At 43.2% G+C, this 12,091-nt stretch overlaps 1 protein-coding gene across 9 annotated transcripts in view; it reads right to left on the bottom strand.

Annotated features, from left to right (window-relative positions):
- Positions 1-12,091, bottom strand: part of Znf827 (zinc finger protein 827) — a 162,791-nt gene that overhangs the window by 95,208 nt on the left and 55,492 nt on the right. For 8 of the 9 annotated variants that reach the window (XR_013426139.1, XM_078022066.1, XM_078022065.1 and 5 more), the window contains exon 5: positions 4,944-5,177. The exons of the other annotated variant lie outside the window; for it this stretch is intronic. Coding sequence is in view for 7 of the 8 variants with exons in the window: in XM_078022066.1 (XP_077878192.1) it covers positions 4,944-5,177 (234 nt within the window). In the remaining variant the exon portion in view is untranslated. The remainder of the gene's footprint in view (positions 1-4,943; positions 5,178-12,091) is intronic. 9 annotated transcript variants of the gene reach the window in all.

The following is a 12,091-nucleotide window of genomic DNA, read 5'->3' as shown; positions in this document are numbered from 1 at the left end:
ATTTCTGTTTGGCTGCTCTTTGGAGCAAGAGGTAAACCCAGAAGCTGCTGACAATGACTACTTTCACTATGCGGAATGGGTAGGAGTAAAAGGCCATCTGTATGACGAGAGAGAAGCAGGGAGAAGCTGACAAATGAGGGCTTCCTGGGTTCCATATGGCCTTCCAGTCCCTGGCCTCAGTGGAGGACCAAGGCTGCATCCTAGAGCCCCTGGGATCCATCAGTCTCTTAAATTCTTCTTTCTTGACTAAACCACCTGAAAAGAATTTCTGATATTGATAACCACAGGGGCCTTAATTAAAACTGTTCATAAAGTCAATTTTGGGGTGTTTCTCCTCTCCACATCAACATAGCTTGAAGGTTAAACTCACCTTAAAACTTTATCCTACTCAAGTTTACCTGTGTATACGTCAGTTTTCCATTGCTACAACAAAATCCCTGAAGCTGTGGGTACTTTATAAAGAAAAGAGGTTTAGATAGCTCACAATGTGGGAGGTTCAAGGGCATGGTGCCAGCACTGGCTCAGCTCTGGTGAAGATCTCAAGGGAAGATAGCAGCGTGGCAGGAGTATGTGAGAGAAGGAAAAAAAAAAATCTCATGGTGAGGCAGGAAGCCAGAGAGAAACCAGAGAAGGGCCAAGCTTTCTCTTCTATAACAACCTCTCTTGACAACTAACCAGCTTCCCATGAGAACTACGTCATTCCCTTTCAAGAGCATGCCTCCGATGACCCAGATACTTCCCACTGTAAGTTCCCATGATTTCTTGACATGGCCACACCGAGAACCCAGCTTTCAACACACGTGTCTCTGGGGGGCACACTCAAACCATCTTCAAGCCACAGCAACTTAATGCCTCATAGTGACACCATGAGCCCTACATCACTATATATTACAAACCCAGGGCCTGCTTGGATTCCTACACAGGAGGCGATTATAATTTACATTTCTTTCCAGAATCAGGCAGGGATAAATGAACATAATCTGGAAATGAATAAAAATCCATTGGGTGTGCACAGAAATAAGAACACCAATAGATTCGTCTCAAATTAAGGTCCAACATGAAATTTTATTTACCATGTTAGAGAAGATTAGATGCTTAATTTTTCATTAATGTTTCTGGAATAACTCCAGGCTTTCTACCTCTTATTTTTAATGGAATTCTTATTTTTAAGTAGCAAATCTCATCTGCTACCTCTAGGCTTGCCCAACTGTACCTGGCAGGTTGTACACATGCATTCCCGTGGAAACACGTGACTCCCCAAAGGGGCCATTTCTTTGTCTCTTTTCATCTAGCGACTTCTCTTAATGCACAAGAAAGTGGATAAGCGGTTGTGTCCGTTTCAGCATTACATCACAATGTGACCAGGTGTTGCAAAATCAGAACTTAAATGTGCCTTGACTAGCTCACACTGTGTAGTGCTCTCTATCTCCGGTACTGAACCTTGGAGTTTAAGATCTTGGCCTCCTTAAAGGGAGACTTCTGGGAATCATCTCTGGCAATCACCCGCTGATGATTTTGGCTGCCTTGGGTCACATAAAAACAGGTAGTCACAGGCGTCCAGTGGTTTCCTCGGGGTGGGTTGCTTTCTTTATGGTCATCAATTTACTGGGCCCAGCTGTCAGGCACTCCACTTCTCAATTCACAACTGGAAGTAGAACTTGAACCACAGGAAGGAAGAAAACTCAGATTTTCCCAAACACACAGTGTTTGAAAAAGTGAGCCTTGTCTCCAACTCATCTGTGTCTTTCCTGTAGAACATAAATGTCAATTTGGAAAACCACGTACCTACAGAGGTTTCTCCCCACAGAAAGGTTTCCCATGACATCTGACTGGGCCACGTGCCAGGTAGCCATCTTTACGGAGTTAACCGGAAGTCAATTTAAAACTGGACATGGAGCAGCCCAAGTTGTTGACTAGTTTCTTCTTATTGATTCGATAGAGAGACTGAAAGGGTTTAAACCGTAGGGCACAGCTTCTAGTCTAACAGAGAAGAAAAATCCTTTTGTTTCGCTTCTTAGAAATTCCTTGGGTCAAAAGTGAAACATGGGAAAGTAGGTCCCAGGCGTTACCCTTGCATCCTATGTCCAATGCGTGGGGTGCACTGTGGTCCCCTCTTAGCCACAGTTTTGGTTACCTTTAGGCATCTGTGTTCCAAAAGTATTAAATGAACAATTCTAGACACAGGCAATTCATAAGTTTTACATGACTTCTATTATATATTGTTAGAGTTAGTTACCCTATTTTATCAGTTGTTTCTAATCTCTTATTACAAATTAAGCTTTCTCATTGGTACTTGTCTATAGAGAGAGAAAAAGCAGTATTAGGGTAGGGTTTGGTACTAGCTGAAGTTTCGGGTATCCACGAGGGGTCTTGGAACACATCTCCCTGAGGTAAGAAACGACGGCTGTACTTCTCTGATCCAATTCTTCCTGATCAAATGATTTCCCCCAGGACAATAGAAGGGAATGAACCAGGGAAGAAGCAACAGGACTGTCATTCACCAGAAAGCATACAGCGGGCACTGAGGTCTCAGCCGAGGTGAAGAGGAGCACCCGGACTAACAGAGAGAGACTCTGGACTGAAGGACGACTCCTGTCTAGACAGGGACAAGAATGATTGTGGAAAAGGAGGAGGATCTGAAGACGCTGACCAATCCTTCAGTTTCTTTCAGGGCAGGAACAGTGAACTTGTTAAACTTCCAACTTGAAGACAAAGAGCACATGATCTATCTTTTTTCCCTAACATCTTCCTTTTTGCAAGATTGATTGACCTATCAGTGATTAGAAACTTTGCTATCCACTTTCAACCTAATAAAGGGTTAGTCTTCTTTACCTTGGGTCCTAGGAATGAAAAGACACTTGTCTCTAAGCCGCACACCTACACCTAGCACTTCAGGGTGCTGTAGCCCTAAGCCCCAAGCACAGTCGCTCAGATGGATCTCCAATGACCATGGCATCTACAGGGTATGGACTGTGGTGCATTACTTCTTTGGCCAATGTGTCTTATACATAGAATGCTAGAGAATTCTTTCAGGGCAAAAAAAAAAAAAATAGTTGTCAGTCTTAAAACGAGTTTTCATTTCTGCATCATGAAGCAGGGGCAGATGCCCTTTAGAACATGATGCTGCCGTCCATTCCACTACTACCAAGGCCCGTGAGAAGTCAGTGAGCACATTTAGAAGGGCCACTGCTGCCCACATATATCATTCAATGTTCATGGCTGCACAACTACATTCTTCTCGGGGCGTCTCGTAATTACCTAGGAGATTATTTCATATTCCAGTATCTCTAACTACATCATTCATAAAGATTAAGATAAAATATTTTCCATAAAGAACATCTTTCCTGAAATCTCATTTTTTGCGGATTATCTCATTATTTAGCAGATTATTTTTATTATTAACTGGGTCACCCCAGTCTGCTCACAAAGCCAGCTGCACAGGAGACTCTAAATATATTATATAGCAGAACCTTACCACCCGGAGAGGGAACAGGGTCACTGTGGGGTGAGGCTTCAACTCACTGTAAGGTGAAAGCTTGTACCATGGGAGAAGCGTAATCAGAGCTGTGTGATCTCTTTGGATTGATCAGAAGAACAGCAGAGGGATTATTCTACGTCACTAAGATATCTTGACACAGGGAGAGGGTTGAAGTAGACCAAACTGTGTTGGCTTGAACATGGCTGTTTAAAACTTCCAGCTTTGGGCAATCTGCAGACCTTGCTAGACCTCCCATCTATGTGGGAGGAGCTACATTGTAGAGTTTAGCAGAAGGGGGTTACTACAAGGATGTCACAATTCTATCGTGCTTCATCTCTAACAAATCGCGTTTCCCTGGAGTTCCGGCGTGCTTTGAATTAGCATCAAAGACAAGAATTCTTAACCCCACCAACTGGCAAATATAGGAATTTCAACAGTTCTGATCTAATGACTCCAAGTAAATCACTATTAATTTCTTACTTTCCAACCTACCTAGTCAAGCAGAAATGCAGTCAGAATTGCTGATGAAATTACAGATCACAGAGGAGGCTCTCAAATGCATTTCTTGCTTTCATCCTCCAAGCAAGGCAAGTTCCAAACTAAAAAACAGCTTGGATTCAAATTATTAGCATTTTAAATATAGCCTCTAAAAATTACCTTTAGGAGGCAGTGAGTTAAGGATGGGATATGACTTGACAAGGATTATTATTGATCAAGCTTATCTTTCTGAAAGTCACACCTTGGCATTTGAAAGACATATTTTTTTTTACCTGTTGTGGACAAGATGGGACAGATAGGAGACCAGTTGTCGGGAAATCCAAAATGTATGGGTTTCAAATTATAACCCATTTATCCTACATGCAGCAGGCTGAGATTACATTTAAATGCTAGTAGAGAATTATTCATTCACCTTAAGAACAGGCTAATTATTGTAATATTCCATTATGAAATTCTCTGTCCATAAAATCTCCTATTGCTACTCTATTGGCAATTACTTCAAGGGCCATCTAGACTGTCTATGAAGTTAAGAAAGATACTTTCAATGGTCCTTAAAGAATATGGTATAAATACACACACACACACACACACACACACACACACACAAATGCAAGGTCCTCTATTAGGAAAGAAGAGAGAGTTTGATCAATTAACAGAAGTGCCGTGAATGTCATTAGAACCCATTTAAAAATTATGGCCTACATCATCTTGGAAACCAGCAGTGGTTTCCGACCATCTGCAGAAAAATAAGGCTGCATGTAATAAGATAGGTAAAGAACTGATGGAAACAAACACACGCAGACACACAACACAGGAATCTCAGCCAAGTCATCTGATCGTTCCCGAATTCACCGCCATCATGCGATGCTGTCACCATCAGGTTAATTATAAACCACGCCGGAAGCCGACCCGTCGGATTTGCAAGTCAAAGGGTCAGAAGGTGAGCGTTTTAGAATAAATCGGGTACCTGAGAGTTTCATGAGAAGTTCAGACGCGGCTTTGACTGACATATCCCGCCTCAACACATTCCCCTTCCCGTCCTGGGGCTTCGGCGTGTCCTCGGAGATGCTCTGGGCTGCCACTTCAGGTTCTGGGTGGAACACATAGCTGGGCCGAGGCAAGGCCGTGCTTAGGGCTTCCTCTTCCTTGGGCTCCTCTTTCACTTTAAAGTTAAGATTCAGGGGCTCCTTCTGATTTGCAGCTGTCAAAATAAAGCGGGGGGTTATATATGTGTGTGTGTCTATGTGTGTATGAAAGGCCTCCCCCACCCACCCCAAGCTGCCCCGTTGACTTAATGAAGTATGGAATGCACGATCACCTTGTGCTAAGAGCAAGAGGAACCACGATCGGACCAATATAGGCTGAGCCCTGAGCTCAGAATTACAGATGCACCCCTTGCGCCTGGACTTCTGAAAGGTGTGGGCTTCAGATTCTTTTAAACCAACAGTATTTTAAGAAGTGCCATCTCGACCAAGCGCTGGGGCATTTTCTCTTTGGTTTTCCTAAGTATCAGGAAGATACTGTCTGTGTCATTGCCTCCCTGACCTATTAGCAATCTCCCCCGCCTAATCCTATTACAGAATAAGGCTTTTAGCAATTATTCTGCCATCAAATATTGAATAAAAACATGAGTCAGAGGCAAGACCCAAAGCCAAAACCGGGGGGTGGGGTGGTAAGGTGAGGACGCAGAATTTGCCAGTAAGAAAAGCTCAGGCGAGAGAGACACCACTCTTGCCTTATTAGAAGCAGACACTACTGACCCCTCCGCGGTGGGGCATGTACTTGGCACTGTGCTTCTGGTCACTGTGAATAAATCTATGTCTTTAGTCCGAGTCATCTTTGCATAACAAATGGACTTTGGGTTTGGTTTTGCTTTTAATTTTGAAATCATTTTAGATTTATAGGGAAGCAGCAAAGATGGTTCGAGAGTGCTCACGTGGCCTTTGCCCAACATTCCCTAAGGTTGACCTCTGACCTAACCTCTGTACCGCTGTCAGAACAAAGACATCCACATTACTGGGATCTAAACTCCAGATTTTATTCGGATTTCACCAGTTTTTCCACCAGTGTCCTTTTCCACTTTGGGCATGGCTGGTTGGTGTGGAGCACATGGTCAGGCTAACTGGCTTTTGATGGGATGGAGTCTGAGGCTCAGCTCTTTTGTGCCAGGCCTTCCCCACTGCGCTGCACACACGGGAACAACCAGAGTGACAAGGACAGCTCCCACTTGCTTTCTGTCGTCACTAGGTTCCCGCAAAGGACCATGTAGTAGGAACTGTGGGTTGCTTACACCAGGTGTGCTTGTCTTTTCAAAGAGAGGATCTTGTCCTAACACAGAATTCTTAGTAATATCTCTTAGAATGATCCTCAAACCCATTCCATCTTAAAAAACCAAAAGATGAAAATGAATCTCCAAAGCAAGCACCCCCCACCCCCCGGGCCAATGCACAACACATGGTCCTTTCTTCCCCCTTAGGCCCCTCTAGTGTTTTTGGAAACTGGGCCCCAGAGGTTTAAAGTCACATTCACAAGTTTCACTACCAGAAAGTTGCAGAAGTGAGATCAGAACCTAAGTCCATGAACTGCGGGTCCTCTACCTGTGGGGGCTGTGCTGTACCCAAAGTCAAAAAAAAAAAAATTTCACTTTCAAACCTTTGCTTGAGTGCCACCTGTTCAATGAGCTCTACTCTGACCATCCTGCTCAAAACTACAGCCCCCTCCCCATCTTGCACCCAGTCTTTCTTATCCTACAGTAAATATTTTATGCTCCATAATATGGAGCTGCCATGGACTGCACAGTGTCCCCCACTAAATGCACATGTTGAAGCCCTAACCTTGCAGTGTGAACATGCTTTGAGTTACGGCCTTCAGGGAGGTAATTAAAGTTGCATGAAGCTGTAAGGGTGGGGCCCTAATCCAACGTCACTGGTTCCCTGTAAGCAGAGAAAGACAGACACCAGCAAAGGTACATGCACAGCAGAAAGGCCCTGTCGGGACATGTGAGAAGGGGGCCATCCACAAGCCAGGAAGAGAAGGCTCAGAAGAATCCAGACCTCCCAACAACTCCACCTTGGACTTCCAGCCTCCAAAACTCTGAAGACTAAATTTATACGATATCAGCCTGCAGTGTTTTGTCGTGGCAGCCGGAGCAGAGAAATCACATACTGTATCATTTTTTCAATTTGTTGTTAACTACTTAACGTCTGTTCCCTCAACTCCAAGGCAGGCTTCATGACGGTGACAATCATTCTAATGCTGATGTCTGTCAAGTGCCCAGAACAGTGGCTGGCACATCAGAGGGGCGCAGTAAGTACTCTTTGAGTGAATAAATACTTTGGCTACCAAGAAGTGGCCTCTGATGGGCTTCCAGTATTACTTGTGGGAAACGAAAGTTAAGAACTCTAGAATATCCCACGGGAATCAACCGGAAGTGCTTTCCCTGGATCTGCTCATTACCTGGGGATGAGATCTTTGGGATGAGGTTAAAAGCTTTGTTACCGAGACCACACCACATAGCGAGATGTCTCCCATCCAGTCCCTTGGCCGCTAGCTTTTCTAAAGAGGGAATCCAGAAAATTTCAAGGCAACTGCCTCTCATCCAGCCATTTGGGGGCAATGCCACTGAAAGCTAAGCCAAAAGGAACAACAGCACCGGCTTTAGAACAATTCTCAAATACATACTTCCAACCCCAACCAGGAGGGTGGCGTAAAGACTCCGCTTACTTAGTGTCTTTCTTCCCTGTGCACTTTTTAACCACTTCCCAGGGGGTTTTGCTGGTGGCACACCTAGACTTTGCCCTTTCTTCCACAACCTTGGTAAGACCCTTTTCCAGGAGGATCCTAGTCACGACAGAGTCGTCATCAGTGGTGTATTTATTGACTTCTGTGACTTTGGTTCCTTGGGAAGGAATAATTTAAAGTGAATGGTTAACATTAAAAAAAAAAAAAAACTTCTACGCTGTTATCTTTTATTTAAAAACATTTTAACCTTTCAAGATAAGGCTAGGACAGACAGAAAAAGCTGAGGCCCTCGAAGCAAATCCCAGTTTTCGGAGAAGGCAAACATGAGGTGGATAGTCTGGGAACATGTAAATGGCTTCTCGGAGCACTGGTCAGAATACACGCTCCATGAGACTTAAGGGGAAAAAGACGCTCGGCATGGTGAGCAAGACCTGGAGTTAACAGAACTTCAATAAGACACTTCAAAAAACAACAGGCAGCTCCATGTGGCTGGATTACCAGCTTGCAGAGCACGACACACCTGGTTTTTATGCTGACAACATCAAGAAGGGCATAAAAGTGTCAGGTGCTGAGAAAATGTAAATATAGTTAATGACATAACAGAAAAACATGTGGGTCTAAATAGAAAATGTAAAAATAGAAATATGAAGGCCAGCCTGCTTTCTTTCAGTTGCCAAAAATATTTACATTGAGAAGAGCACATATAGCCATTTTTAAAAAAAATTAATATGACCGAATAATTGCCATCTTTTGAATTATTCTAGTTTTAACAAAAACCTACATGGGTAGAGCAAGGTGAAATTAAAGATGCTTTCTTTTCCTTGTGGGAAACTGCTAAGAGAAAAGCAACAATTTATGAATCATTGCGTGGTCCTTACTTCATTCCTACTCCTCACACAGAAAGATCTGTGCACACATGGATCGCAGCTCACAAAGGGCCTTCGCAGCACCTGCCTCGACTTCTGTTTATGTATCTTAAAGTTGCCAGACGCTCCACTTGTAAGGCACAGAGGAAGCCCCGCTAATCAAGAGGTCCTGTCTCTCTTTGTTTATTCAAAACATTTTAGGAGCCGAGCCACTCTGATTATAAATTATGTACATCTGTAAGTTCCTGGGCTGGATGGAGCTGGGCTGTCATTTAGGGGAAACAGATTGGCTTCGATGAGGATTTATAAACGATTCAAGATAGAGACAAATGCAGGAAAGGATTGGGAAAACCCCCAGAGAAAAAGATTCCAACTGTCCAATTCTAAAAGGTCGGTATGAATGAGCACAAGAGGACTCCCTCCTTACAGAAGGTGCCATAGGTCCAAGGGAGATCCCCTCTAAGCCTCCTCTCCCCCAGAAAACCCTATTAACATCCTTAGAGACCATTTCATAGATAAGGAAACTAATAAGATCCCGAGAGTTTAACAGATGGATAAATGAATCCGAGCTGGTACATGCAGACCCCAGGCTCCATCGCTTCCAGGTAAAAATGCACCCAAGCCCTTTCCTTCCTCTCCAAGATGCCCGAGACCTTTGAGAAGCATGCTATCTTGAGCAGCTGGAACGTGGGATTTGGAAAATAAGGGACATGGAGTGATAGAGGTGTCATTATTGAGAAAAGGAAGGTGAGCTCAGGGTGTCACCTGAAGGGAAGGGGTGCTTTGAGGTAGGAAGGAATCTTGTGCAGATCTGACTGTGAGGAGGAAGAGAAGACAAGGAATGCTATATAAAGTTTTCTGACCCGTCCTCTTGATTCCCTTTGGTGAAGGAAAATGATACCTTCCCTTGAGATCAAGAAGACAGAGCTCTTGTTCAGTTTATAGCCTGGCACTGTGGTGAATACTGAGCTACTCTGTGAAAAAGGAAGGCCGTGGAGAACTATATTCACTCACCCTAAACCAGAGCCAGGTTCTTGGACCTGGGTTTGCAGAACAATGATTTTCAAACGGTGTTCCAAGGAACCCCATGATATGCTACAGGGGTTCCAACAAAGGTACATCTCAAATTCACCAAAGTGCACACCTAAAATGCCAACTCCCTGGAGTCCACCAGTGTGTTAACTTATGTTGATGAGTTAATTTGGTTTTGTGTAGCCCTTGTAATGCAGTTTCTCCTGTCATGGGGGAGTGTTAAATTTCTAGTAATTCGTTGTTAATAAGGAAGTGTTTGGCTTTCCACTGATCTTTCGAAAATATCCAGGTCTATGCATGTGTGTTCACATAACATTGTACAGTTACGGAACTACCAGAACCTATATGCAGCCCTGAAGTCCTTTTCTCAACTTTTGGCCACTGACATTCTGGATTGAATAATTGGTTTGGAGGGGGACAGTCCTGCACATAGTAGAATGTTTCCTGGCATCCTTGGCCCCTACCCACTAGAGGCCAGTAGCTCCTACCAGTGGTAAAAACATAAAATGTTCCCAGACGTTACCAACTGTCCCCTAGGCAAACCTGCCTTAAATTAAATACCAGGGTCAGTCCAAGAGTATGTGTTCCATTGTGGCTAACAGACAACAAAGACAGACACACATTATGAAGACAGGCAGAGAGAGCTGGATCTGTCATTTACTGAGCTCATGGACATGGGCCAGGAAATACCGCATCCTGAGCAATCTATGCGGATTAACTATCTGACCCGCACAAACAGCCCTTGAGGTAGGTCCTAATGTAATCCCTATTCTGCAGATGAGGCATCTAAGACCTAATATCATTAAATACATTTTCCAAAGAGCAGTTAACTGAGTAGTCACCACACAGTTGAAACAGGATTTTGAATGGCTGTACTGCAAGTTGTAAGTTTTGGATGCTTCTTGTTTGTTACAAGGAATGAAGGAAGTTGCTAAATGTTGTCGTCTCTGAAACAGAATATTATTATACTCTTTTGAGTATCTGAATAGATTGAGTTAAAGGGACCTTGAGATTACAAGATGAGTTGTTAGAAATCTGTTCCCATTTGCCACAACTTCCCTGCCCTGGAGCAGAGAATCTTGAATCTGCAAGGTAAATTTAGAAATATACTAGATGATAACATTACTATAAGGATCATACTCCATAACACCAGAGTAAAATTTTTCTTTAATTTGGGGGTTTTAAATAAATAAGTATAATAAAGGTGGAACTTAAAACAAAAATTTACATTGACAAGTACGTCTTCCCATGTGAGTTTTACATATTGAGATTCAGTTAAGATTTTGTTTGGAAAAATAAATTTGGATTTGGTGTTTAAAAAACGAAATGAAAACCATTACTGTTTTCTACCTCCCTTATTTTACAATAAGAAAACACGAGCTCAGAGGATGACATGACCTTTTTAAAATCACACAGTCATGAGTGATAAAACCAGAGTCGGAGTTGAGCTTTCCAGACCGTACCCTGCTGCCGTCACAGCCATCCAAGGTGCTCTGTGAGTGGCACACGTGAGCAAGCTGGGGACCTGGGCTTTGTTTTGCTTTTGTTTGTTTGTTTGCTTTTTTGACAATTTGAAGTGCTCTGAGGGAGAAAAATAAATTGTCTTCTAAAACCCAAACAGAGGCTATGATTTAATTAAATAATAATTAATTCAATACTGAATATTACTTTTAAAGGCTAAGCGTACTGTGTGAAAATGGAATGTGTACCACATTTGCTAAATACTTTTAAAGCTTGCTGTTTCATTTGCCTTAATTGTTCTACAGCTGGTGTTTAGTGACATTTTAATCATCTTATATTTCTCATTAATACCTGGCCACACTTCAGGATCTGAGTACCCAAATCAAGACTGCAAAGGTCCCCCATGACAGGTTTGACGAAGGATACAGAGCCACAGGGGGAGGAGGAAGCCCACCTATGGAGAAGATCAAGGTTAGTAACAATAGTGAAGGGCGCTTCAAGAACTTTAAAAGGAATGCCTAAGTTCTTTCTCTACAAACTAAACTACTAAACCCCACACATAATGAGCAAAAGTAGCCATCTGCAGTAATCCGCTGAACAGACAGGATATCTCCCTTGTCAACAGCAGGAAGGACAAGTCCTGGAAAAGCCATCAAGTCTTGAGTAAATGTGAAAGAAAGCTGTCTTTTAAACGCACACTATTAACACATTCAAAAAGGAAGCAGGCGAACAGCCACGGAGTGACCTGCATGAACCAGAAGAAAGGAAACCTAAAGACTGGACAACAGCTTTGTTACACGAGATGACAACATTACTATAAAGGTCATACTCCTGAGTGACCTGCATGAACCAGAAGAAAGGAAACCTAAAGACCTGGACAACAGTTCCCCTTCCGGGGAACGCGGTGACCACCTACCCCAAATGACATCTCCTCGAGACGGTTATGCTTGTCATTTTGATCCCTGGTTCACAGATCAGTGTGCAATGATTTTTGTCATTGTGGATCCCCCAGAGT

This window comes from Ictidomys tridecemlineatus, chromosome 9, assembly GCF_052094955.1.
Source record: "Ictidomys tridecemlineatus isolate mIctTri1 chromosome 9, mIctTri1.hap1, whole genome shotgun sequence".
Lineage (NCBI taxonomy): Eukaryota > Metazoa > Chordata > Mammalia > Rodentia > Sciuridae > Ictidomys > Ictidomys tridecemlineatus.
Note: the sequence above shows the minus strand (reverse complement) of the source record. Positions and strands in the feature narration are given on the sequence as shown.